The sequence below is a fragment of the Astyanax mexicanus genome, chromosome 1 (genome assembly GCF_023375975.1).
Source record: "Astyanax mexicanus isolate ESR-SI-001 chromosome 1, AstMex3_surface, whole genome shotgun sequence".
Taxonomy (NCBI): Eukaryota; Metazoa; Chordata; class Actinopteri; order Characiformes; family Acestrorhamphidae; genus Astyanax; species Astyanax mexicanus.
Window position 1 is genome coordinate 21,063,940 of NC_064408.1, and position 22,240 is coordinate 21,086,179.

A 22,240-nucleotide genomic window follows, 5' to 3' on the forward strand; every position below is an offset into this window, starting at 1 on the left:
TAAAAAAAATAATTTACGTTGCTACATTGGAAACCTCCTCATTACTGTTTAAAAAATAAAATGCTGGGAAAAAAAACAATTGTCTGAATAAAAAATAAATTGGCACACTGATGCTCATGCGTGGAATAACGTGGCAATAACGTCCTGAAATGCAATGCAAAATGTGCCCCACAGGACACAGCTGTCAGCTTTCAAAACTTGCACATCAAACCTGCAAAAACATGTGGTGGTAAGTATGTTTATCATTAAACAATCTTCTTTAATTAAAAAAAATCATGTAAACAGCAGTTAAAGCAAAGCAATGGCAAGTTAAAAAAAATGTAATGTAAAAAAATGTATCATAGAATCTATGCCACTTGTTCTTGAAAACAAGTCTTCTTGTTTTATGGGGTGGTCTGAACATACTGAAAATACTGCCTGAAAGATCCAAATTATTATGTGGATTTATATTTCATTAAAACGGTTTAATTTATGATTTGTTGTACTTTTTTTACATCAAGTAATTAAAAGTATCTATGTAACTTTTAATCAAAGTAATTTTTAAATTGAGTACTTTTTACTTTTACTCATGTAGATTTTTAGATGGGTACTTTTACTTTTACTTGAGTAGAATTTTTGCAAAGTAAAGGTACTTTTACTTAATTACAATTTTTCAGTACTTTTTCCACCTTGTGAAAGACTCATCTGGCTGCTCTCCACCAGAAACACGTTTATTCTGAGAAGAACACACCAAGAACACAAGTAATGCCTTGCCAGAGAATATTTTATGAATTAAGTCATAAAAAGCAACAGAGTAAAATCATAAGTGTAAAATAAATGTCTGATAATTTTATACTGAAATATGTACCTATATCCTAACACAGAACAATATCAAATATTTCAGCAGACATGATTTTTTATTATTTTGAACTCCAGTTATACGCCTTTTAAACATGCTCTACCTGTATCTCCAGGATCATCTTGACAACCAATAAGCTTACAGTATCAGTAATGCTAGTAGTTATCGTAAGCCTCGAGATTTTATTCACTGTTTATTTGCCATTTATATACTGTTAATTTATGCACAGTTTAGGTCACTGCTTACCACATGTACATACTGGGGAAACATTTCCCTCTAATCTTTTATATTTCTTTATATTTATATTTTTCTTGTATTTTTCATGAAAAAGCCTGGCTTGCATTCTTCACCTTCATCCTTGAGGTCAGGTACTTTGTGCAGGTAAGTCAAGTTTTTTCTACCTCAAACATGCTCATCCATGTCTTTTCGGGTCTTGTTTGTAGACTGGTGCAATCATGTTGAAACATGGCCACGGGAGGGGCCATCCTCAAACTGTTTCTGAAAAGTTCGGAGCATAAAATTGCCCAAAATCTTCCTTTTCTTTTTTCCTTTCACTGGAACTAATCGGCCAAGTCCAACCCCTGAAAAACAACTCAACACCATAATTCCCCCTCCACCAAACTTTACACTTGACACAGTGCAGTCAGACAAGTGCCGTTCTCCTGGCAAGCTCCAACCTGGCTTCATCCACAGAGATGTATAGTAACAAAGTAGAACTACTTCACTACTGTACTGAAGTACTAAAATAATGTATCTGTACTCTGCTGGAGTATTATTTTTTTTTCAGTTGACAAGCTTGATCTTGCTTGGCATGCTGGTCATCAAGCTTTGTCATGCTGGTCATAAATAATCAACCAGCTTGGTCAAATATGCCACACTTGGTCAACTGGTCATGCTTTTTGACCAGCCTGATCATCCTCATTGTGCAGGTTGGCCAGATTGGTATGCTAGGCAACCAAAATGGTCAGGTTTGGTTAAGATGATGAGTCTACCTTGATTAGGTTGGTCATTAGGCCAGTAAGTGTCGCTGTAGCTCCTATCTGTTTCCTGTCAAAACCTGACTGGTTTGGACTTTGAGTGTTTACTATTTCAAACCTCACCTGTGTTTACACAAGAACTGAATTGTCTTTTCATACCAGGTTCTTTACGACAGCTAGAAAAAGTGTTAGACATTTGTGGCTTTAAGAAAAGAGGATTATGAAGAATTATGACATGAAGAATGCATAAGTAATGTGTTATATACCCTTAATAAGCATATTGCTTATTAAAACAGGGAGTGTCTACCATGCTCTTGGTTGACATTGAGGACCTGTTGAACATAAGGACCTGTCTGCTCTTTTTCTTTTTGTATATTTTGTTTTATCAGCTTTTGAAAAGCAGAAATCCACATAATTTTCCTCCAGGACCGTGGGGTTTGCCTTTTCTGGGAAACATTTCAGTTGGTTTGGACCAGCATGCTATTGAGAAGGTATAGTATTAGACTTCAAAACGCTTCCTCTGTTCGCCTGTCATGATTTATCTTGTGGTGTTGAGTGATTGTAAGAGTTATTCATTAGTCATGTTACAATTTGCCCACAAAAATATCTGGTGAATCATACAGATTCATAAAATCACAGTGTGTAAATGAGAGAACTGTTGAGAAAGCATATTTTATTCTCACAAATGAAACATTTAAATACACCTTGTCAGGAATCCAACATTAGCTTAATTACGTGAAATGTGAACAAAATTTATGTAGTTTTATGATTATTAAAGTGTTCACGAAAACTAAATAGTGCATTTTTACATTCACCTATTATTCCAATAACTGTAAAAAAAATTTATTCTGGCAGTCATCTGATCAATGCAATTTATTATTAAATTATGCATTTCACATCAGAAAACACTGAATTACTTTTTTTTAAGTTTAAATTATGCAGAACATCTGCAAAAGCTGAAAAATTCCACATCTATGCTTTGTTAGGTACTTGAACATCAACTTACAACAAAAATGTACCTGTTTTCTCTTTTCTCTAGCTGTCTGTGAAATACGGTGATATTTTCAGCTTCAGAGTTGCTACTCAGAAGATAGTTGTGGTGTCAGGATATAAACTGGTGGAAGAAGTTCTGCTCACTCAGGGACACAACTTTCTGGACCGCCCTGTGTCTCCACTGTTTAATGAAGTGTACCAGGGGAATGGTGAGCTTCATGATGTTCTTGTGGTATTTCTTAATGTTCTACATGTACATTATAAATAAAATACAGATCTGAATTAAATAGTAATATAAATTAAATCATGCATGGTTCTAGACTGTTCTTTATTATGTAACAATCTAACTAAAGGTTTTGAACTGTTCAGGCATATGTAAAAGCAGTGGATACAGGTGGAGGAGGCAGAGGCAGTTTTTTGATTCTCAGCTGAAGAAATCCGGAGAAGCCAAAAGAAAGCAGGAGTTGATTATTCAGCAAGAATGCGTCTTTTTGTGTGAGGCTATCCAAAAGAACAAAGGTATGTGGGCAAGTGGGACATTATAAACAGCTTTCTATGAATAATATTCTGTTGACAACTGAAATCAAATCAGTTCAATCAAAAAAGTTTATTGTCAAGTTTATTATTTATTGTCAAATACAGTAAACATATACATATAACTAGGGCTAGACAATATAACCAAAAGTCATATTACAATATATTTTTTAATTTTGGTGAATACAATACATTTCAGTACCAGCCTATGAGCTGGGTGATATGGTAAAATATATTTATAAAAGTATTTTAAAAGTATTTAACATATTTCAACACACAGACAAAAGGAAGTCAGCAGTGGCAGATCCTGCTAGTCTGCTGTTCAAATACTCATTTATGCATTATATAGTGAGTTTTGTTTAATTTTGCTGCATGTCACCCAGTTAAATATGATTTTTTTACACTCTCTGTAATAAAATGTACAGTTAGGTCTGTGTTCTTTAAGCACTGATGATGCATTGAATGTTCTTATTAAAGCATCTTTTCAATACGATAAGGAAATTTATCACAATATGATTAAATATTGATATATTGTCGAGCTCTACATATAACTTAGACTGTACATACATTATTGCTCTGTTTAAAAATGTACAAGGTATTAAAATATAAAATGTTACAAAATTTACAGACAGTTTATATTACTATTTACATGGCGATTGGATAAGAACTGAATACAATAATGCATCAAGGTGAGAAATCAGGAGTATTAATATGGAGATTCTCCCCAGCCTCAATCCTTGGAAGGCTTACATTAGATGTTGGAATTGTCACGTAAATGACCCAGGCAGGGAGACGAGGAGGCGGACACAGGTGCAGGTAAGGGAAAGATGAATGATTTAATAAATAAATAACAAATAAACAATGAAACAAGTAAACACGTAACAAAGATAAATGAATAATCAAAAACCAAAACAAACGAGTGAAACTAGAGAACATAAACCTAAACAAACAAGAGGTACTAGTGATAAACAAGAAACAAACGCTGGAAAAATAAACTAGGAATAAACAAGAGAGAGAGACTAATGATAAATAAACAAGGAGGCTATAAAACTAGACAGGATGAACTTAAACAGGGCAAGGGAATAAACTAGGGATATATATACAAGACAATAAAACAAGAAACTAAACTAGACAGAGGATGAATACATTAAACAGGGAAATGGAGTAAACTATGGAAACTAGAAACAAACAGAGATAAACACTAAACAAGGACCTAGGGCAATGACTAAAGAAACACTGAGAGGCTAAGAAACACAGAGAGAGACAGAGAAACGCAGAGAGACAGACAACGGGGGACAGTGCAAAGACCGACAGAGGACAAGTAACAGAGGAAGTCTATTTAAGGAAACAAGAAACACTCTAGGATTGGAAACACCTGGGGAAGGGGCGGAGCTACAAATGAGACACAGGTGGAAATCTACTAAGACGGGAGACACAGGGGAGCACAGGTCACGTGGGGAAGACACACAGAGACACGAGACAGGGCTAAGACCTGACAGAAGCCTCCCCCTAAACGCGCAGCTCCCGAGGCGCGTAAAAACGAACCCCGGGGGCAGGCGGCGGGGAGAGGCCGGGGAAAACAAGAGACGAAACCGGGGACTGAAACGGAGACAGGACAGAGGACAGAGACTGGACGGGAGACTGAACGGGGAACTGGACAGGAGACGGAGACTGTATGGGGAACGGAGACTGGACAGGACACTGGACAGGGGACGGAGATTGAACAGGAGACTGGACGGGACTGGACATGGGAACAGGGACGAGGACATTAACAGGGACAGAAACGAACACTGTAACTGGAACGGGAACAGAGACAGAGACAGACACGGGTACAGGGACGTAAACAGAGACAGGGACCAAAACAGGGAGAGACATGGGGACCAGAAACACGGGTGGGTGCCCAGGACTGGCAAATGTCTGAGGGGAAGTCCAAGGAGCCAGCCTGGGCACAGTACTGGGGACAAAGTCAGGGGACCTCGGTGCCTGCCTGGGTACGTGGGACCTGGGGCCAAACAAAGTTCTGGGAGCAGGAACCGGTGGGGTAGTGACTCTGGCAGCGGGAGCTGGTGCTGGCGGCGCGGCGACTCTGGCAGCGGGAGCTGGTGCTGGCGGCGCGGCGACTCTGGCAGCGGGAGCTGGTGCTGGCGGCGCGGCGACTCTGGCAGCGGGAGCTGGTGCTGGCGGCGCGGCGACTCTGGCAGCGGGAGCTGGTGCTGGCGGCGCGGCGACTCTGGCAGCGGGAGCTGGTGCTGGCGGCGCGGCGACTCTGGCAGCGGGAGCTGGTGCTGGCGGCGCGGCGACTCTGGCAGCGGGAGCTGGTGCTGGCGGCGCGGCGACTCTGGCAGCGGGAGCTGGTGCTGGCGGCGCGGCGACTCTGGCAGCGGGAGCTGGTGCTGGCGGCGCGGCGACTCTGGCAGCGGGAGCTGGTGCTGGCGGCGCGGCGACTCTGGCAGCGGGAGCTGGTGCTGGCGGCGCGGCGACTCTGGCAGCGGGAGCTGGTGCTGGCGGCGCGGCGACTCTGGCAGCGGGAGCTGGTGCTGGCGGCGCGGCGACTCTGGCAGCGGGAGCTGGTGCTGGCGGCGCGGCGACTCTGGCAGCGGGAGCTGGTGCTGGCGGCGCGGCGACTCTGGCAGCGGGAGCTGGTGCTGGCGGCGCGGCGACTCTGGCAGCGGGAGCTGGTGCTGGCGGCGCGGCGACTCTGGCAGCGGGAGCTGGTGCTGGCGGCGCGGCGACTCTGGCAGCGGGAGCTGGTGCTGGCGGCGCGGCGACTCTGGCAGCGGGAGCTGGTGCTGGCGGCGCGGCGACTCTGGCAGCGGGAGCTGGTGCTGGCGGCGCGGCGACTCTGGCAGCGGGAGCTGGTGCTGGCGGCGCGGCGACTCTGGCAGCGGGAGCTGGTGCTGGCGGCGCGGCGACTCTGGCAGCGGGAGCTGGTGCTGGCGGCGCGGCGACTCTGGCAGCGGGAGCTGGTGCTGGCGGCGCGGCGACTCTGGCAGCGGGAGCTGGTGCTGGCGGCGCGGCGACTCTGGCAGCGGGAGCTGGTGCTGGCGGCGCGGCGACTCTGGCAGCGGGAGCTGGTGCTGGCGGCGCGGCGACTCTGGCAGCGGGAGCTGGTGCTGGCGGCGCGGCGACTCTGGCAGCGGGAGCTGGTGCTGGCGGCGCGGCGACTCTGGCAGCGGGAGCTGGTGCTGGCGGCGCGGCGACTCTGGCAGCGGGAGCTGGTGCTGGCGGCGCGGCGACTCTGGCAGCGGGAGCTGGTGCTGGCGGCGCGGCGACTCTGGCAGCGGGAGCTGGTGCTGGCGGCGCGGCGACTCTGGCAGCGGGAGCTGGTGCTGGCGGCGCGGCGACTCTGGCAGCGGGAGCTGGTGCTGGCGGCGCGGCGACTCTGGCAGCGGGAGCTGGTGCTGGCGGCGCGGCGACTCTGGCAGCGGGAGCTGGTGCTGGCACGGAGACTTGGGCAGCTGGCTCTGGCACGGAGACTTGGGCAGCAGGCTCTGGCACGGAGACTGGAACTGCTGGAGCAGACACTGAGACTGGAACAGCTGGAGCAGACTTGAAGGCTTGAACAGCTTCAGCAGACACGGAGGCTTCAGCAGCTTCAGCAGACACGGAGGCTTGAGCAGCTTCAGCAGACACGGAGGCTTGAGCAGCTTCAGCAGACACGGAGGCTTCAACAGCTTCAGCAGAGACGGAGGCTGGAGCAGCTTCTGCAGACACGGAGGCTTCAGCAGCTTCAGCAGACACGGAGACTGGAACAGCTTCTGCAGACACGGCAGGAGTCCGGGGGTGTGGCTCAGCAGCCGAAGACACCTCGGAGATGGGCGTGGCCGCCGAGAGAATTTCGGAGCTGGGTGTGTGCAGATCCAGCGGAGCAGCAGCAGGGCTTGAGACTGCGGTTGAAATAAAAACCCGGACCGGAGCTGCAGCTTCGCCGGCAGAGACTGTAGAAGCAGAAAGCGCGGGGCCGCCGGTAAAGTCCGGCGCGGAGAGAGTTCCAGAGCGCGGCTGATTTGCCGCGGAGATAGTCCCAGAGAGAGGCTGGTTCGCAGCGGCGGAATCCAGCTCTGCAGCCGCCATGAAAACCAGCTCCTCAGCCTGAGGTGCTGGCGCTGCAGCTGTGGGGCTTGAGAGTGCGGTAGCCGTAAAATCCCGGACTGGATTAGTACTCTCTCCAGCTGAGTCAAGCGCGGGGAAAGTCTCTGCTCGCGGCTGGCTCGCTGGGCAGGAGTTCCTGTAGCGCGGCTCGGCTGCTACCGCGGAAATCACGGGGCACGGTTCGGCAGCTACCGCGGGGATTTCGGGGCGCGGTTTCACAGCAGTCACGGAGCGTGGCTTAGCCGCTGAAGAGGAGAGTGTCTTGGCCGCGGGAGGAGCTAGCTTTGGAGGCGCTGGGGAAGCTAACGCCTTAGCCACCGGGGAAGCTAGCTCTGGAACCACCGGTGAGGAGCGCACCTTGGCTGCAGGGGATCGGACGGGAGTCGGAACGGCCTCTGGAGCTGTGCGGCCGAGAGCCGGGTAGAGCACCGCCCCTGGGGGAAACGGTAACGGAGCACGGACTGGTGCAGGGTAGAGCTCCTCTTCGTCCTCGGAGCTACTGGGAGCGCACCCGAGAAAGTCCCACGGGTCCCGCTCCTTGAGCCTCGGGTACACGGAGGCACCGAGGCTAACCGCACCAGCCCTTAGCGCCCCCCCAAGAAAATCCTCCCCGGAAAAGGGGTCTTCTTCCGGCTGGCGGGACCCCTTAGAGCGCCTACCCCGAGGCCTGCGGCGTCCTTGAGGCCTCGAGGTGTCCTGCGCCGGGGTCCCGCAAGGAGCACGACGAATCGCCATTCTGGTGCCAGTCCAGGCAGAACCTGCTGTGTCCATGTTCGGTCGGTCTTTCAGTCACGAAGTGACCCAGGCAGGGAGACGAGGAGGCGGACACAGGTGCAGGTAAGGGCGATATAAATAAATAATTTATTAAATAAATAACAAAGAAACAAGGAAACGAGGAACAAGTAAACATGTAACAAAGAAACACAAATAACCAATAACAAACGAGTGATGATAATAATGATAAACAAACAGGGAATATATACAGGGAGCAAAACTAGAAAATAAACACAAAGCAGGGTATATACAAGAGAATAACAAGGGAAACTAGAAATAAACAGGACTAGGAAGACTAAACTGAGCAGGGCAATAAACAGGGAAAATAACAAGGAACAGAGGCTATGAAAAACGGAGAAACTACGAAACACGGAGAGACAAAACAACAGGGGTTAGTGCATAGACCGACCGAGGACAAGTAACAGAGGAAGTCTATTTAAGGAAACAAGAAACACTCTAGGATTGGAAACACCTGGGGAAGGGGCGGAGCTACAAATGAGACACAGGTGGAAATCTACTAAGACGGGAGACACAGGGGAGCACAGGTCACGTGGGGAAGACACACAGAGACACGAGACAGGGCTAAGACCTGACAGGAATATTGCTGTGGGGATTAAATTGCATTGTTTTAGTGGAGCTTATAAAAGTGTATGTGTGCATTTAATTATGTTAACAGTTAGCAATATGGAGGCCCGACTCCTTTTACTATTCAGATTTCCTATAAATTCTCATTAGTGTCGTTAATGTTTATGATTTATGTTCAGCGATGGTTAAATTTAATACTGACAGCAGAGAATAATTACATCTGTAATTCACAGGATGTCCCTTCAATCCACATCCCATTATCAACAGTGCGGTAGCTAATGTTATTGCCTCTTTGGTGTTTGGAAAGCGCTTTGACTATGAGGACACTGATTTCCTGAACCTCCTGAACCTCAGTGCAGAGTCGTCCCTCCTGGCAGGTTCACCACTTGTCCAGGTATTGCCTTTTTCTTGTTTGATTATGGCTTGACTTTTACAATGTAGTTCTATAATCAGTTTACTCTTCTGAGAATAATGTTAAACATAAAATGATATCCCTTCAGGTCTATGGTGAATTCCCTTCACTTATGAAGCGTTTTCAAGGACCACATACCAAGATTTGGGCCAACTACGCCACAATGGTGGGATTTCTGAAGAAGCAGATTGAGATGCACAAGAAGGATTGGGATCCATTTGTCCACCGTGACTTCTCTGATGTTTATATTGGGGAAATAGACAAGGTAGGACATCTCAAGTCAACAGCACCTTCTGTACACTGGTGTCTGTTTGGTCTCAACTATTTTGGTCTACACATTTATTAATTAAAATGCAAACTCTGTCTAGGTAAGACTCTGAGTAAAACTGTTGGCTTCATGCTGTTTTGTTTCAGCGAAGGAGAGATACGGATGCTGCCTTCAGTGTGGACAATTTGGCTCACTGTGTTCTGGACCTAATTGAAGCTGGGACAGGACCCATGACCAGTACCTTGTGCTGGGGTCTTCTCCTCATGGCCAAACATCCTGAAGTCCAGAGTAGGTATATGTCATCCAGGTAAATTAAATACTGTAAATGAAAGTTACTTCACATTACTGATTTCTCTGATTGCCAATAGCATAATGCTATTTAATGTAATTTAAAGAAAGGCCCATATTAGCACCAATACCAATAACATACGCACTTACAGTACATGCCTTATGGCTCATGGGACATCATATAAGTCACTTGTGCCATGAGTATATAACTCTATTTGTACTTGTGGACTGAATGAGTAGTTTTAGTTGCCATATTCCTAAGCATAATAAAAGTCTTTTGCTGTTGTCCAGAGGGGGTCCAGGCTGAGATTGACTGTGTGATCGGACAATCCAGACGGCCATGTCTGCTGGATAGAGCCAGCATGCCGTACACTGAGGCAGTATTACATGAAATCCAGAGAGTGGGCAACATCCTGCCTCTGGGAATACCTCACAGTGCTGGAAGAGACACCACAGTGTGCAACTACTTCATTCCTAAGGTATTGTAATGATTTACGTTCTTAACTTATTTACAGGCCTTGGTCTCCATAACAGCCATTTATGTAGATGATACAACCCCCCTTTTCTCTGCAGAGAAGGCTCTTTGAGGGCTTTGAAGGCAGCCTGTCCAATCTCAACTCCACTTAATATTTTAGACCAGTAACAGGAATCAGCCCCAAATTCTGCATGTTTAAAAAAAAAGACATAAAAACTAAACAACTTTAATGAAACGCAAGGTTTGGAGGACATTAAATGATTTTAAAATAAAGTTCAGGAAAGCATGTTTAATTATAATTATTTTTGCAGGTGCAGATTCATTTAATTTTTTAAAATATTTTTGTTGAAATTACAATTAGGATTTTCAGCAGTGTTTCTTGTCAAATATGAAATTCTATGTATTCTATGAATACTTAAATAGAAATCCTTAAGATATGTGTGTAATATCAAGCAAAACATTGAGAAAAATGTTAAGTTTCCACTTTACTAGTAAATACAAGATCTAATAACAATGGAATAATACATGTTTGCTAGACTTAAAAGTAATACATTTGTAATTTGAAGTTACCTAAGAAAAAGTCTGTTCTAAAAGCTAGCTTTTCATTGGGACAGTTAATGTTAGCTTTCACTATAATGGTTTTTGGTATCTAGGAGAAATCTAGATAGACCAAACAAAAAAAAACACTTATTATTTTAGTATTTTTCTTTGTTTATGTAAATTAATTCCAATTATGTTTAAATAGCTAAGATAAGTAAACAGTTGTTAATAATGCATTAAACCATTTGCACTGTACTTAATTTGTTGTTATTAATTAAAAATGTGGCTCTTCCATCTGTATAACAGAAAAAAAACAAGAATTTCCATGCCATTTGAATACAGTTTTATCACATATATACACCCATCTGAATCTTGTTTTCTGAAGTGCAATTGCTCTGATGCTTATTAGTGCACTTATTGTAAATGTTTATTGTATTTATTTACTTTATATATTCCTCCTGAAGGGCACTGTGGTAGTCACCAACCTGGCATCTGTGCTGAATGATAAAACACAATGGGAAAGACCACAGCAGTTTTATCCCGAGCACTTTCTTGATGACCAGGGCAAGTTTCGGAACAGGGAGGCATTTCTTCCTTATTCAGCAGGTAACATATTGTACATGCACACCTGCCGAAGATGCACCTACTGTAAATAATACATATACAAAATACATGGTTGCCAGATTATTTGGTACTATTGTCTAATAGTACCAAATAGTAGCAAATAAACATTTGAAACAGAGCTTTAAAATCCCACCTTTGATAACTAAACCTACAGTAATAAATGCTATTGTGTACTTATTGTGTCTTTATACTGTTATAAATCCCCATAATAACAGTTTTGCTATGTAATCAGGAATGACCAGGTATATGCACAGTTTGTGTAATTTAAATATAAATATAGCTGTTTTGACTACACTTATTTTGGGTGCAGGAGCACCTGAGAGTATACTACCCAATTTGGCTTCTATTGTATTGTTTTATTTTTGTCATATTTCTGCCTTACTAAAACTTTTAGGTGAGAAGTGGTGCGTACTAGTGTGAACATGTTTAATGACATTCCAGAAACATGGTCTTCTCTTTTACTTTTAATGTAATTTACACTGACATGCCAACGGTCATGGAAACAAAGATTAGTGTCACTTCTGATTTTGCCATTTTCTCTGTAAACTAAATAACTCTGCAGTTTCAGGTAGATCTAAAATGCTGCAAAATATTGTCTTTGCCTGTAAAGGATGCATAAACATCCTATACAGATGTCAGATGAGTAATAGTTTCACAGTTCCAGAGTCAAACAAAAAGGCTGTACAAGAACATATCTAAATGTGATAAATAGTGAATGGTTTAATCAAAGTTCAAATTTGGACGATTTGTTCCTACATCTCTCCAGGAAAGAGAGCGTGCCTTGGAGAGAATCTCGCACGCATGGAGATCTTCCTCTTCTTCACCTCTGTCCTTCAGCGCTTTACAATCTCCGCTCCACAAGGTGTGAAGCTGAGCATGGAGGCCCATGGAGCTTCATTACTGTCTCCTAAACCTTTCCACATCTGTGTGTCCTCACGCTGAACTGTTTTTTTTATTTTGCATACATTACTTGACATTAGTAAATCCTGTTTTTAACATTATTGTGAGTTTACAATGTTCACTGTCTGAAGAGGTTTAAATAAGACAGCCTAATAAATGTTTGGGGGGTATCCTAACATTTTATGTCCTTATTTAATTAAATGTTGTTTAAATGAAGATTCAATTTTCACATGTTTACATATTTTACAAATGACAATTTTTTTCATGGGGTGTCCTGCTTTTTCATATGAGTATAAATGAATCAACCAACAAATAATTTTCGCTTAAAATCATACTAACAATACAAGCTTTAATGATTTTTTTTTACAGATTTCTGTAGTGTAGTGTTTTCTTTCTTTTTATGATTTTGCATTGCATTGCATTGTAAATGTAATATTGTAGGCTATATTAAAGCTATACAGGAACACATATGGAATTATTTTGTAAACAAAAAGTGTTAAACAAAACAACATATGTCTCATTCTTTAGATTCTACTAAGAATCCATATTTATCTTTGAGGACAAATCCTGGAGGTGTTAAACAATATTTGCTGCTTTTCCTTCACGCTGTGAAGCTCCAGCTCATCCCAAATCACCTCAAATCACCATCTCAGTTAATCAGGTTTAGGTCAGGGATTGTGGAGGGCTAACACTTTTTTTGTTTGTTTACTTTCTAATTCCATATGTGTTGCCTAATTGTTTTCATACCTATAATAATAATAATAATAATAATAATAATAATAATAATAATAATAATATTTATTTGAATCTACATGTATATATGTAGTAAATAAGTTAAATAAGGAAAACATTGAATGAGAAGGTGTGTCCAAACTTTTGACTGGTGCTGTACATGGGATTTAATCCACTTTCTCTTCAATTATAGTTAATTGTTTAAGTACTTTGTTTAATTACTTTGTTTATTTAATATTGTAATTCCAGATATTGCCTATTTAATGTGTAGTAGTGTAAAGTTTACAAACCTGTACTTGTATTTTTATTTAAGATTAGTGCAAATTGATTAGTATTAGTATTATGTATTTTGCAGTTTGAGATAACTGTAATGTAATTTGAACCATTTACAGTCACAGTTTTCAGACTAGTAATTATAACATTACTGAGATATACTCATCTAAAACTGGTCTTGTCAGAATATAGTAGAGTACACTACACTGAAAAAAATAAATCTGAGCGTTATAAAGTAAATGTAACGTAATTAAATCTGTGTTATTAACAACAAAAAAATATGTTTTTACATTTACATGAATATATCTAGTTTTTAATTACTCCACATTTGTCCAAAATACAAGACATTGTGTATTTATTCCCTAATATAATGTATTTATGTAATCCCAACAAATCTTTTTAGGTACACCTGCACAACAAACAAAAGTCTTGTTATATTTACTAGAGTTTTAGTCACTACCTGTGTCAATGCTCTTTCTACAGTGTTGGTTCATGCAGCTTTCCTATAGGCTCCTGGTACCATATATTTGCATATTGGGTGTGGCCTCTCCCTTACTTACTATCTTTGTGTTGTCTGTTGCCCAAAGCTACCTTATCCTGGGCATGCAGTGATTATAATATACATGTTGATTGCCAGGCCTCAATGTAGTAGGCTGTAAGAGCACATTAACTTTATTCTATCTTCCTAGTGATCACAATATACTGTCTCTGAAATACATATTTTATTGGCAGGTAAATAATAATATACTAAATATGTTGAGAATACCCATGGTTAACTTAAAATGATAAGTTATGTGAATATTACTAAAGTTTTATTAACTTGAAAGTGTGTGTTAAAATAAAGATGAATTGTAAGTTTATTTGACTAAACAGATCATTTTTTAAAAAGGACAAATTAAACACTTAAATTGAGTTAACTCAGCTTTTTAAGGCAGCAGTGTACAAGAGAAAATTAAGTTGACAATACTTAAATTTCCCATGTAGTGTCAATGGACTCTTTTAAGTTGACAATACCTGAAAAAGTATGTTAGCCCTACTGGACAAAAATAAGTAGTAAATACAATGACTACTCTTTCTTGATCGACCTAATTATCTGATGCAAAAAGTTTTACTTAATTTTTTTTAAGTAGATCAAGCAGACTATTTTTTTCAGTGTACACAGTATATTGTAGAGTATGTTTACTGCCATGTGGTGTCAGTAGAGATGCTTTTTAAGGGGCACCACGGTGAAAAGGGGCTAAAAGTAATGTAAATCACCGTGCTGAGCTGGTAAAATGTCCCACAAACCTGTTTAAATGAGGTAAGATAAGATATTTTACACTTTACTGCTTTAAACAGCGGGCTTCGCTCTACAGCAGCACAGATATCACTGGACTGGGGAGGCTGCAGTGCTTGAGGAGAGCTAACCCACATAAAAGCAGCTTTCACTGTAGAAGCCTGAATAATGGATGTTTTGATGCTCCTTCAAGCGCTAATGTAAGTAACTAATTAGCTAGTTTAAAGCTTAGTTTGGACTTAAAGTGTATACTTTATAGGCCAGCATGCACAACCAAACTGCTCAAAGTAGAGCTCATTGAAGGGATGTATTTTCTGTTCTGCACGTTTCTACCCTTTTTTCCTCCTTTTTTTCTGAGATCCTCTGCATTCCTTTTGGACACATCTGGATTAGCTAGAATATAAGGTTCAGGTAAAAATCTCTCATTATATCTCTTTATATCTTAATGCTTTCATGATCTGTAGTTATCTTAGAATCTATCCCTGCACGAGCTAATCTGGACCTTTTCCAGACCATGCTGAGAAATATTTAGGAAACTTTAGTTAAATGTTTATATTGATTCTTGGTGGTTTAATGTTGTATCATTGTAATTAAGAGTATTTGTATTTCCTTGGATAAAGTTGTTTTCACTTGGTTTAAATTGGCATCACTGAGTATAAGTAATGATAGGTGTATTTAATGTTTGTTTAATTGAATCTAAAGGTGTCTAACAGCATAAGTTACTATTTTAGTATGTAATGGTAACCAGCAAGCTCATGTGTATTAGAAAAGCATTAGTAAACCTTCGAAAATACTGTAGTAGTATAAAGCCCCCTTGCATTTAGTCTGTGCAGCTCTCTGAGGAACCATTATTTAATAATAATGACCCACATAAAAATTCACTGTGGGTTTACCATGGTGTTTCTCAGTAAGATAAGATAAGATAATCCTTTATTAATCCCACAGTGTAGAAATTTGCATGGGAATATACAAAGAATATATAAAAATATATAGAAATTTTGAAAAACAAGATTAGAGGACACATTTTTCCCTAGCAACTTCCTATGGTTTAATTTAATAATTTTGCTTGTAAAATGATACTGCCATGGTTTTGCTAAAGTGTATGGTAAACCGTGATTGTGCCATTGAATGCTATAGTTACTTATGATAACTATTGTTATACAGTAAAATCACCTCAGTTTTAGCATGGTGTTCACTTTAGTTTTAGCATGGTGTTCACTTTAGTTTTAGCATGGTGTCCACCTCACTTTTAGCATGGTGTTCACCTCACTTTTAGCATGGTGTTCACTTTAGTTTTAGCATGGTGTTCACTTTAGTTTTAGCAGGGTGTTCACTTTAGTTTTAGCATGGTGTTCACCTTACGTTTAGCATGGTTTTCAATTTAGTTTTAGCTTGGTGTTTACCTTAGTTTTAGCATGGTGTTCACTTTAGTTTTAGCATGGTGTCCACCTCACTTTTAGCATGGTGTTCACCTCACTTTTAGCATGGTGTTCACCTCACTTTTAGCATGATTTTCACCTCACGTTTAGCATGGTTTTCAATTTAGTTTTAGCTTGGTGTTTACCTTAGTTTTAGCATGATTTTCACCTCACTTTTAGCATGGTGTTCACCTCACGTTTAGCATGGTTTTCAATTTAGTTTTAGCTTGGTGTTTACCTTAGTTTTAGCATGATTTTCACCTCACTTTTAGAATGGTGTTCATTTTAGTATTAGCATGGTATCCACCTCACTTTTAGCATGGTGTTCACCTCACTTTTAGAATGGTGTTCACCTCACTTTTAGAAAGGTGTTCATTTTAGTTTTAGCATGGTATCCACCACAGTCATAAATGACTGTGGTGCCTGTAACATTGATAGGCTACTGTCATGGTTTTATTGTGGGTGTTTATTAACTAGTACTGTGCCTTTTGGTCACAATGTTGATAACATGTTAAACTGGGAGTTTGATTTTACTGTGATATGGTAACTTATGGTTGTTATACACTATAATTATTATACCATGCTTACTGTTGTGTTATTAACGATCATTATACTTTTTGTATACTCATGTTTGGCTATGATACGTAGTAGAAGTATCATGATATCATGCAATACTATAACAATGTTCCACTACTACTACTACTAATAGTAATAATAATAATAACCGTTAAACTATAGTACTGTAATTACTGTTGTATTTTATTGTAGTATCGTACAGGGAATATGCTAATGTTAATGTTAATTTAACTCTAAAAGTGTAACACTTTAATCATCTAAAATCATTTAAAATCCATAGTATGGCTAAAACCATGGCTAATAGTTTAAAGCTTTAATACTGCCAAACAAACTATATATATATATACCACAGTATATGTATCTGTATATGTATATGGTTAATATTGGTAAAAACTAGGGTAGAGATACTGTAGCACGCAGGGTTTATATGCTTTGATATTAATTGGAATAGACCTCCAATGCTGCTCTTATCACTGAACCTGAATAAATTCTCACAGCAATGTTTCATGCAATCCAAACCCCACTCAGAAGTCTTAGAGTCAAACTACCTATTGATACCAATGGATAAAAAAGCCTACTGAACTGAGTTATCATGTAATGTCTTCATGGAAAGCATTAAAATGTATTGTGTTTTAGCTGAACAGGTACCATGCCGTTTGTGGAATTCATCGCAGGATGGATTTCAGGTATGTTCATCATTTATAATCTATTTGACATATTCTATCTTTCCATTATTTAGTTTATTTATTTACTGCATAAGAAACTAGGCCAATAAAAAGCTTGTATTTAGGTGCAGTTGGGTTGGTTCTGGGTCACCCCATGGATACTGTGAAGGTGAGGAGCTCTCTTGTTAAAGTGCACAGCTTTGAGTTTCTTAACAGCATAAAGTCAATAAATATTTTATCATTCCTCTTTATTTATATTTTACACCTAGGTGCGCCTTCAAACTCAGTCTATCTACAAAGGGATATTTGACTGTGTGGTACGAACATACACACATGAAGGGGTAAGTATCAAAGACTATTTTTGGATGACTTCTGACATAAAGCTGCTGGTGTACACTGATTAGATTACTGTTACCACCAGCTTGACTAAAGTTTCCAAAATATTTGACAGCCCAAAGTTATGTTAATAAGGTCCTGCAACTGGTGACCCTATTTTTTATAATATCATTTTTTTTAAATATATGTTTTAATCCCATTCTCTTTCAAATTTACATGGCCAATTACCCAACCCACTCATTTGGACCTCTATCACTAGTGATGCCCAAACACCAGGAGGGTGAAGAGTAGCACATGCATCCTCCAATACATGTGAAGTCAGCCACCACCTTTTTTTGAACTGCTTTGTCGAGTAGCATCACAGTGCGCTCAGAAGAAAGCGCAGCGACTCAGTTCTGATACATCAGCTCACAGAGGCATTGTGCTGCAGACATCACCCTTTGGAGTGATATGGGGAGAGAGCAAGGCCAATTGGGCTCTCTCCTGATTATAGTGGCAGCGCCTAGCCCGCTGGAACACTCAAAGGCCCCTCTGTTTATTATCTTAATACATGTTAATATAAGGTTAATAACATTTTTGATCTTTCATTGTTTCTGCTAAACTTTATGTTCCTGCGAATAGCACTGTAACCTGACACTTCCTTACAGAACTACAGTGGAACTTGCATCCTCTATCAGCAAGTAATCGATGCACAAGTTCCACACTAATCACATTACTGTGCCATAAAGTCTTTGTCTCGACATGTCTTTGTCTATCATGACCCCTGGCAAGTTGCTTACAAGAGCTTTGAGAACCTGACACAGAAAGTGTCATCAGTATTGCTATAAAAGTTAATAAGTGACTCTCTATCTGTCTCTTCTTGCTGGCTCAGTTCCACGGGTTCTTAAAAGGCATGGCATTCCCTGTCCTGAGTGTCGCTGTCAGCAACTCTGTCGCTTTTGGTTCTTATAGCAATGCTTTGGATTACATCACCCAATCCCAGCACAAGGAGCGTGCGCAAGGGAACAAGGCACCACTGTGGGCAGTCTTTACCGCTGGATGTGTCTCAGGAATGATGCAGGTAGCTCTACAGCACATTCTTTTCCATCAACATTTAGGTTCATGTATTCTACTGATGTTTAAAGGTTTTAGATCACCCACATATTTTTATACCTATATTTTGGCAATATAAGCTCCTCAGGTCCAGTCAGTAACTGGATATAGTACAAAATCCAGTGTACAAAATTTTTCAGGGGGCGTTTTAAGAAAAAAAAAAATTATCTTTAAACTGAAAAAAGTAAATATTTTATATTTTAAAAGTATATTGTAAACAAATAATAATCATAAAACAATTAAAAAAAACAACAGTTCATTGTTTAAGTGTTTACAGTTTACGGTAAGCAGCAATGCATTAAAACTGAGCTTTGGAAATTGATTAAAAAATCATAAATGTCAATTTACAAAGCCTTTGTCTGTAGTAAAGCAGTATTGGAACAGAGAGTGTTGATGCACTCTCTACTGCAGCATTTAAACAACACACAGCACATTCCCACTTTAACCTTTCAACGAGACAATTAACCAATGCTGGGTTTCTAAAGAAATCCTGGCAGATTCTGGAGTTGACGTCCCAGTCGCCCGACTAAAACCCAATAAAACTTTTTTGCTGGATGTAAAGAAGACAGTTGCAGCACGCAAACCCAACAATATTAGTGACCTAGAGACTATAGTTCATAAGGAACACTGCCAAAAATGCAATCAAACTGTGTATTTGAGTGTTGTGTAGGCAGACTGTGTTAACTCAACTGCCCTGACCTTCTCAACCAGGTTCTGGTCACATCCCCAATCGACCTGGTAAAGGTGCGTCTTCAGAACCAGACTGAAGGACGCTCAGAGCTGGATAGGGCTAGGTACCGCAGCCCCTGGCACTGCATGGTCATGATCGTCAGGGAGGACGGGGCGAGGGGTCTGTTCAGAGGTGTGACTGCTCTAGCCCTGCGTGACGTTCCTTGCTTTGGACTTTACTTCCTCCCCTATGAATTAACCTGCAGGATGCTGACGGAGAAAGGAAAAGAACCTAGTGAGTGTCCAAGAAACGTTTATGAATGTCTTCAGGTTTGAAGTCGCAGCCATTACTAATGTGCATAAAATCGACATATACAAGACATGGACAAAACTACTGGGACACCTGTTCTTTTCATTGTTTCTTCCAAAGTGTATACAGTCTCTGTTGTCTAAGAAAGACTTTCTACTAGTGTATGGAAAATTGCTGTAAAGATTTATTTGCATTTATTTTCATGAGTGACTTGTCCTAAAATATTTGATGGGTCCTGTTATAAACTTTAATACTGGTGCATTTAGGCCCCACCAGCTCACATCTGTCATTGAGCATGGTGCTAATAGGTTTGTGTTTTTGTAACCCCGAGTCCTATTTTATTGGCTCATCGCTACTTCTAGTCTAAAGGGACTAGAAAGGCGGTGTTTGTGTGTGTCAGCAATAGGTGCAACTTAAAAGTAGCTAAATTAATTCATTAGAAGGGATGTCAACCAGCATTTGGGCATATAGGCGCATCGTTATGCTCATTGCTATCTCAGACCCCACCAACTGTCTATTTTCACACCTTGCAACATTTAAACAGCAACAGTGCTTGTGAATATATCTGCACCAGGGGGCATGGTGGTCTGTAAATGAGGTGTGTAGTTGCATTTCTGGCAACAGAAAACACAGGTACACCACTGACTAAATAGAATTTAGGCAGACGTCAACAGTCAGATGTTCATTGCATGTCCAGGTAGCTACACTGTTAAAATAGCAATCTGTGTCAGAGTGCATCTGGCTGTTAAAGGGAATGGCAAGTGACATACTGTTGTTGTTTAGTGCTCATTAAGCCTAAAACACACCCATAATTAATTAATAGAATTAGTACATGCCTTTTAGATGTTTTGGGACGTGCAAGGTGTACGCTTCCTGTCGTTACGATAGCAAAGACAAACCCTAAATCAAGCTGCACGGTGTATGGTTGTGGGCTCATCTGTATGGGTTCATCTCTGTACACTTTATTATTAGAATAGATCATGCTAATATCCTTTTCAACACGTCCGTTTTTGTTAAATTTCTGCCCTCCTAGAGCTGCCAGATGTGCAGCAACACTAGGTCAGCCAAAATGTGGTAGACCAAAGCTCATACAACAATGGGTCCAGTGAACGCTGTTCTTGAGTTGCAGCCCTTGCAGCCCACATCTAAAAGCACCTTCAGCTACAGAGAACTTCATCAGGAGATTCATGGAAGTGGGAAAGCACCACTTTCGTACATAAATAGAAGTAAATTACCGACTATATTCTAAATTTAGTGGAAAGGGTAAGGGCTCATTGGATGGATTGTTCGCATGTCCACAAACCTTTGCCATGTGGCGTATTTTAAATACAAAATAAGTTATAATCAAGCTTGCCTTATAAAATATGAGTAAGTTCATGTCTACTGCAGGCTGTTCACCTCTGGGTTGTTTGTACTTGCACCAGGTACATATGCTATTCTAATAGCTGGAGGGATCGCTGGGGTGGTGACGTGGTCTTGTGCGACACCGATGGACGTGATAAAGGCTCGTCTGCAGATGTCCGGGGCTGGAGGCCGGGTATACAAGGGCACCCTGCACTGCATCATTACTAGTCTGCGGGAGGAGGGCATCAGAGTGTTCTTCAAAGGTCTTCTTCTGAACAGCCTGCGGGCGTTTCCTGTCAATGCCGTTACTTTTCTCAGCTATGAGATGCTACTAAGGTACATGACTGCTTCACCCTGCGCTCAGGATTAATGCATGTCTGATGTTCTCCTTAAGCTGCTAAGTATGCTGTGGAACTCATGCCGACCATCAACTTGAGTATCTTCTTTATTAAATCCCACTGTTAATAGTTCACAACCACCACAGTTGCTAGTGATTATGTCATCTTCTAGTGGGATGGATGGCAGTCACAAAGCCCGGAATATAACTAAAACACGGACGTCTAAAAGTAGCAGTTACAGAACCGGTTATTCCACATCAGGACCAAATAGTATCTACAGGTATTTACGCATCAGCTAATAAAATTATGTTCTCAGAATGTTCTCAAAATATCTTTTAAAGGTACATTTTAAAGGAACATTCTTTTGTAGGGTCTCACATATAGTATTAAGGATGCCTTTTCCTGACTCACATGCACCTACCTCTTTTACCCGATATTGCAATTTATCAGTAGTGATGAAGTCAAGGCCGCTAAAGCAGAGTCAGAGTAAAGACCAATACCAGAACAAGTTAAGTCTGAGTCAAGACTTTCAATAGTCCAGGACCAAGACCAGCAAAAACTCAGACAGAGAAGACCATGAGAAGGTTAAGATATTTTTTACATCATATAAAAAATAACAGGAAGAAAATGTAAAATAGAAATAAATTAATCTATAACTTATTGTATTGTTTCAGTAATGAAAGTAAAAAGAAAAAGATAATATAGATATGTTTCATATTATTTACTATCAATAATAAAAAAGACTATTGTGGAGTTTTATGTGATGGTAAAATAGTAAAATATCTTTAAAAAGTATTTTTATAGTATATAAAAATGACTTTTATTAGCTTTTAAATAATCTTAACTTTAATTAAAATAATTAGAAGTAAAGGCATTAAATGCTTTGGACATCTGGTTCCTGTCAGCATTGC

The 22,240-nt window shown here is 40.9% G+C and overlaps 2 protein-coding genes and 1 long non-coding RNA gene across 5 annotated transcripts; 2 read left to right on the plus strand and 1 right to left on the minus strand.

Annotated features, from left to right (window-relative positions):
• The first annotated feature begins 618 nt into the window (after nucleotides 1–618).
• Nucleotides 619–12,537, plus strand: LOC103043336 (cytochrome P450 2J1). Its single transcript, XM_049474635.1, has 10 exons — nucleotides 619–1,219; nucleotides 2,205–2,306; nucleotides 2,855–3,017; nucleotides 3,178–3,327; nucleotides 9,027–9,187; nucleotides 9,294–9,470; nucleotides 9,620–9,761; nucleotides 10,053–10,240; nucleotides 11,241–11,382; nucleotides 12,167–12,537. Exons 1-10 carry the CDS (start codon nucleotides 1,088–1,090, stop codon nucleotides 12,340–12,342), a joined length of 1,533 nt encoding a protein of 510 aa, XP_049330592.1. The 5' UTR covers nucleotides 619–1,087; the 3' UTR covers nucleotides 12,343–12,537.
• A 1,743-nt stretch (nucleotides 12,538–14,280) lies between these two features.
• LOC103042612 (solute carrier family 25 member 45) lies at nucleotides 14,281–21,927 on the plus strand. Of its 3 annotated transcripts, none has more exons than XM_007253980.4 (7): nucleotides 14,281–14,992; nucleotides 17,212–17,261; nucleotides 17,366–17,409; nucleotides 17,510–17,581; nucleotides 18,448–18,636; nucleotides 19,380–19,632; nucleotides 21,072–21,927. In XM_007253980.4, exons 2-7 carry the CDS (start codon nucleotides 17,225–17,227, stop codon nucleotides 21,359–21,361), a joined length of 885 nt encoding a protein of 294 aa, XP_007254042.2. In that variant the 5' UTR covers nucleotides 14,281–14,992; nucleotides 17,212–17,224; the 3' UTR covers nucleotides 21,362–21,927. The 3 variants fall into 3 exon arrangements, with proteins under 3 accessions (XP_007254042.2, XP_007254044.2, XP_022523573.1); XM_007253982.4 differs by having other exon boundaries at nucleotides 14,282–14,781; XM_022667852.2 differs by lacking the exons at nucleotides 14,281–14,992; nucleotides 17,212–17,261 and having other exon boundaries at nucleotides 18,528–18,636.
• On the minus strand, nucleotides 15,661–16,252 carry LOC125799035 (uncharacterized). Its single transcript, XR_007437853.1, has 3 exons — nucleotides 16,169–16,252; nucleotides 15,985–16,053; nucleotides 15,661–15,938 (listed from the first exon to the last, which is right to left on the minus strand). It is a non-coding gene; the product is annotated as an uncharacterized LOC125799035 (long non-coding RNA).
• Nucleotides 21,928–22,240: the final 313 nt, after the last annotated feature.

Bases quoted from the DNA above. Each gene is read 5' to 3' on its own strand.
- LOC103043336 (XM_049474635.1), top strand. From the start codon at position 1,088: ATGTACATACTGGGGAAACATTTCCCTCTAATCTTTTATATTTCTTTA. The intron at 9,471-9,619 runs GTAGGACATCTC...GTTTTGTTTCAG, and splicing joins ATATTGGGGAAATAGACAAG to CGAAGGAGAGATACGGATGC. The intron at 10,241-11,240 runs GTATTGTAATGA...TTCCTCCTGAAG, and splicing joins GCAACTACTTCATTCCTAAG to GGCACTGTGGTAGTCACCAA.
- LOC103042612 (XM_007253980.4), top strand. From the start codon at position 17,225: ATGCCGTTTGTGGAATTCATCGCAGGATGGATTTCAG. The intron at 17,410-17,509 runs GTGAGGAGCTCT...TTTTACACCTAG, and splicing joins ACCCCATGGATACTGTGAAG to GTGCGCCTTCAAACTCAGTC. The intron at 18,637-19,379 runs GTAGCTCTACAG...CTTCTCAACCAG, and splicing joins GTGTCTCAGGAATGATGCAG to GTTCTGGTCACATCCCCAAT.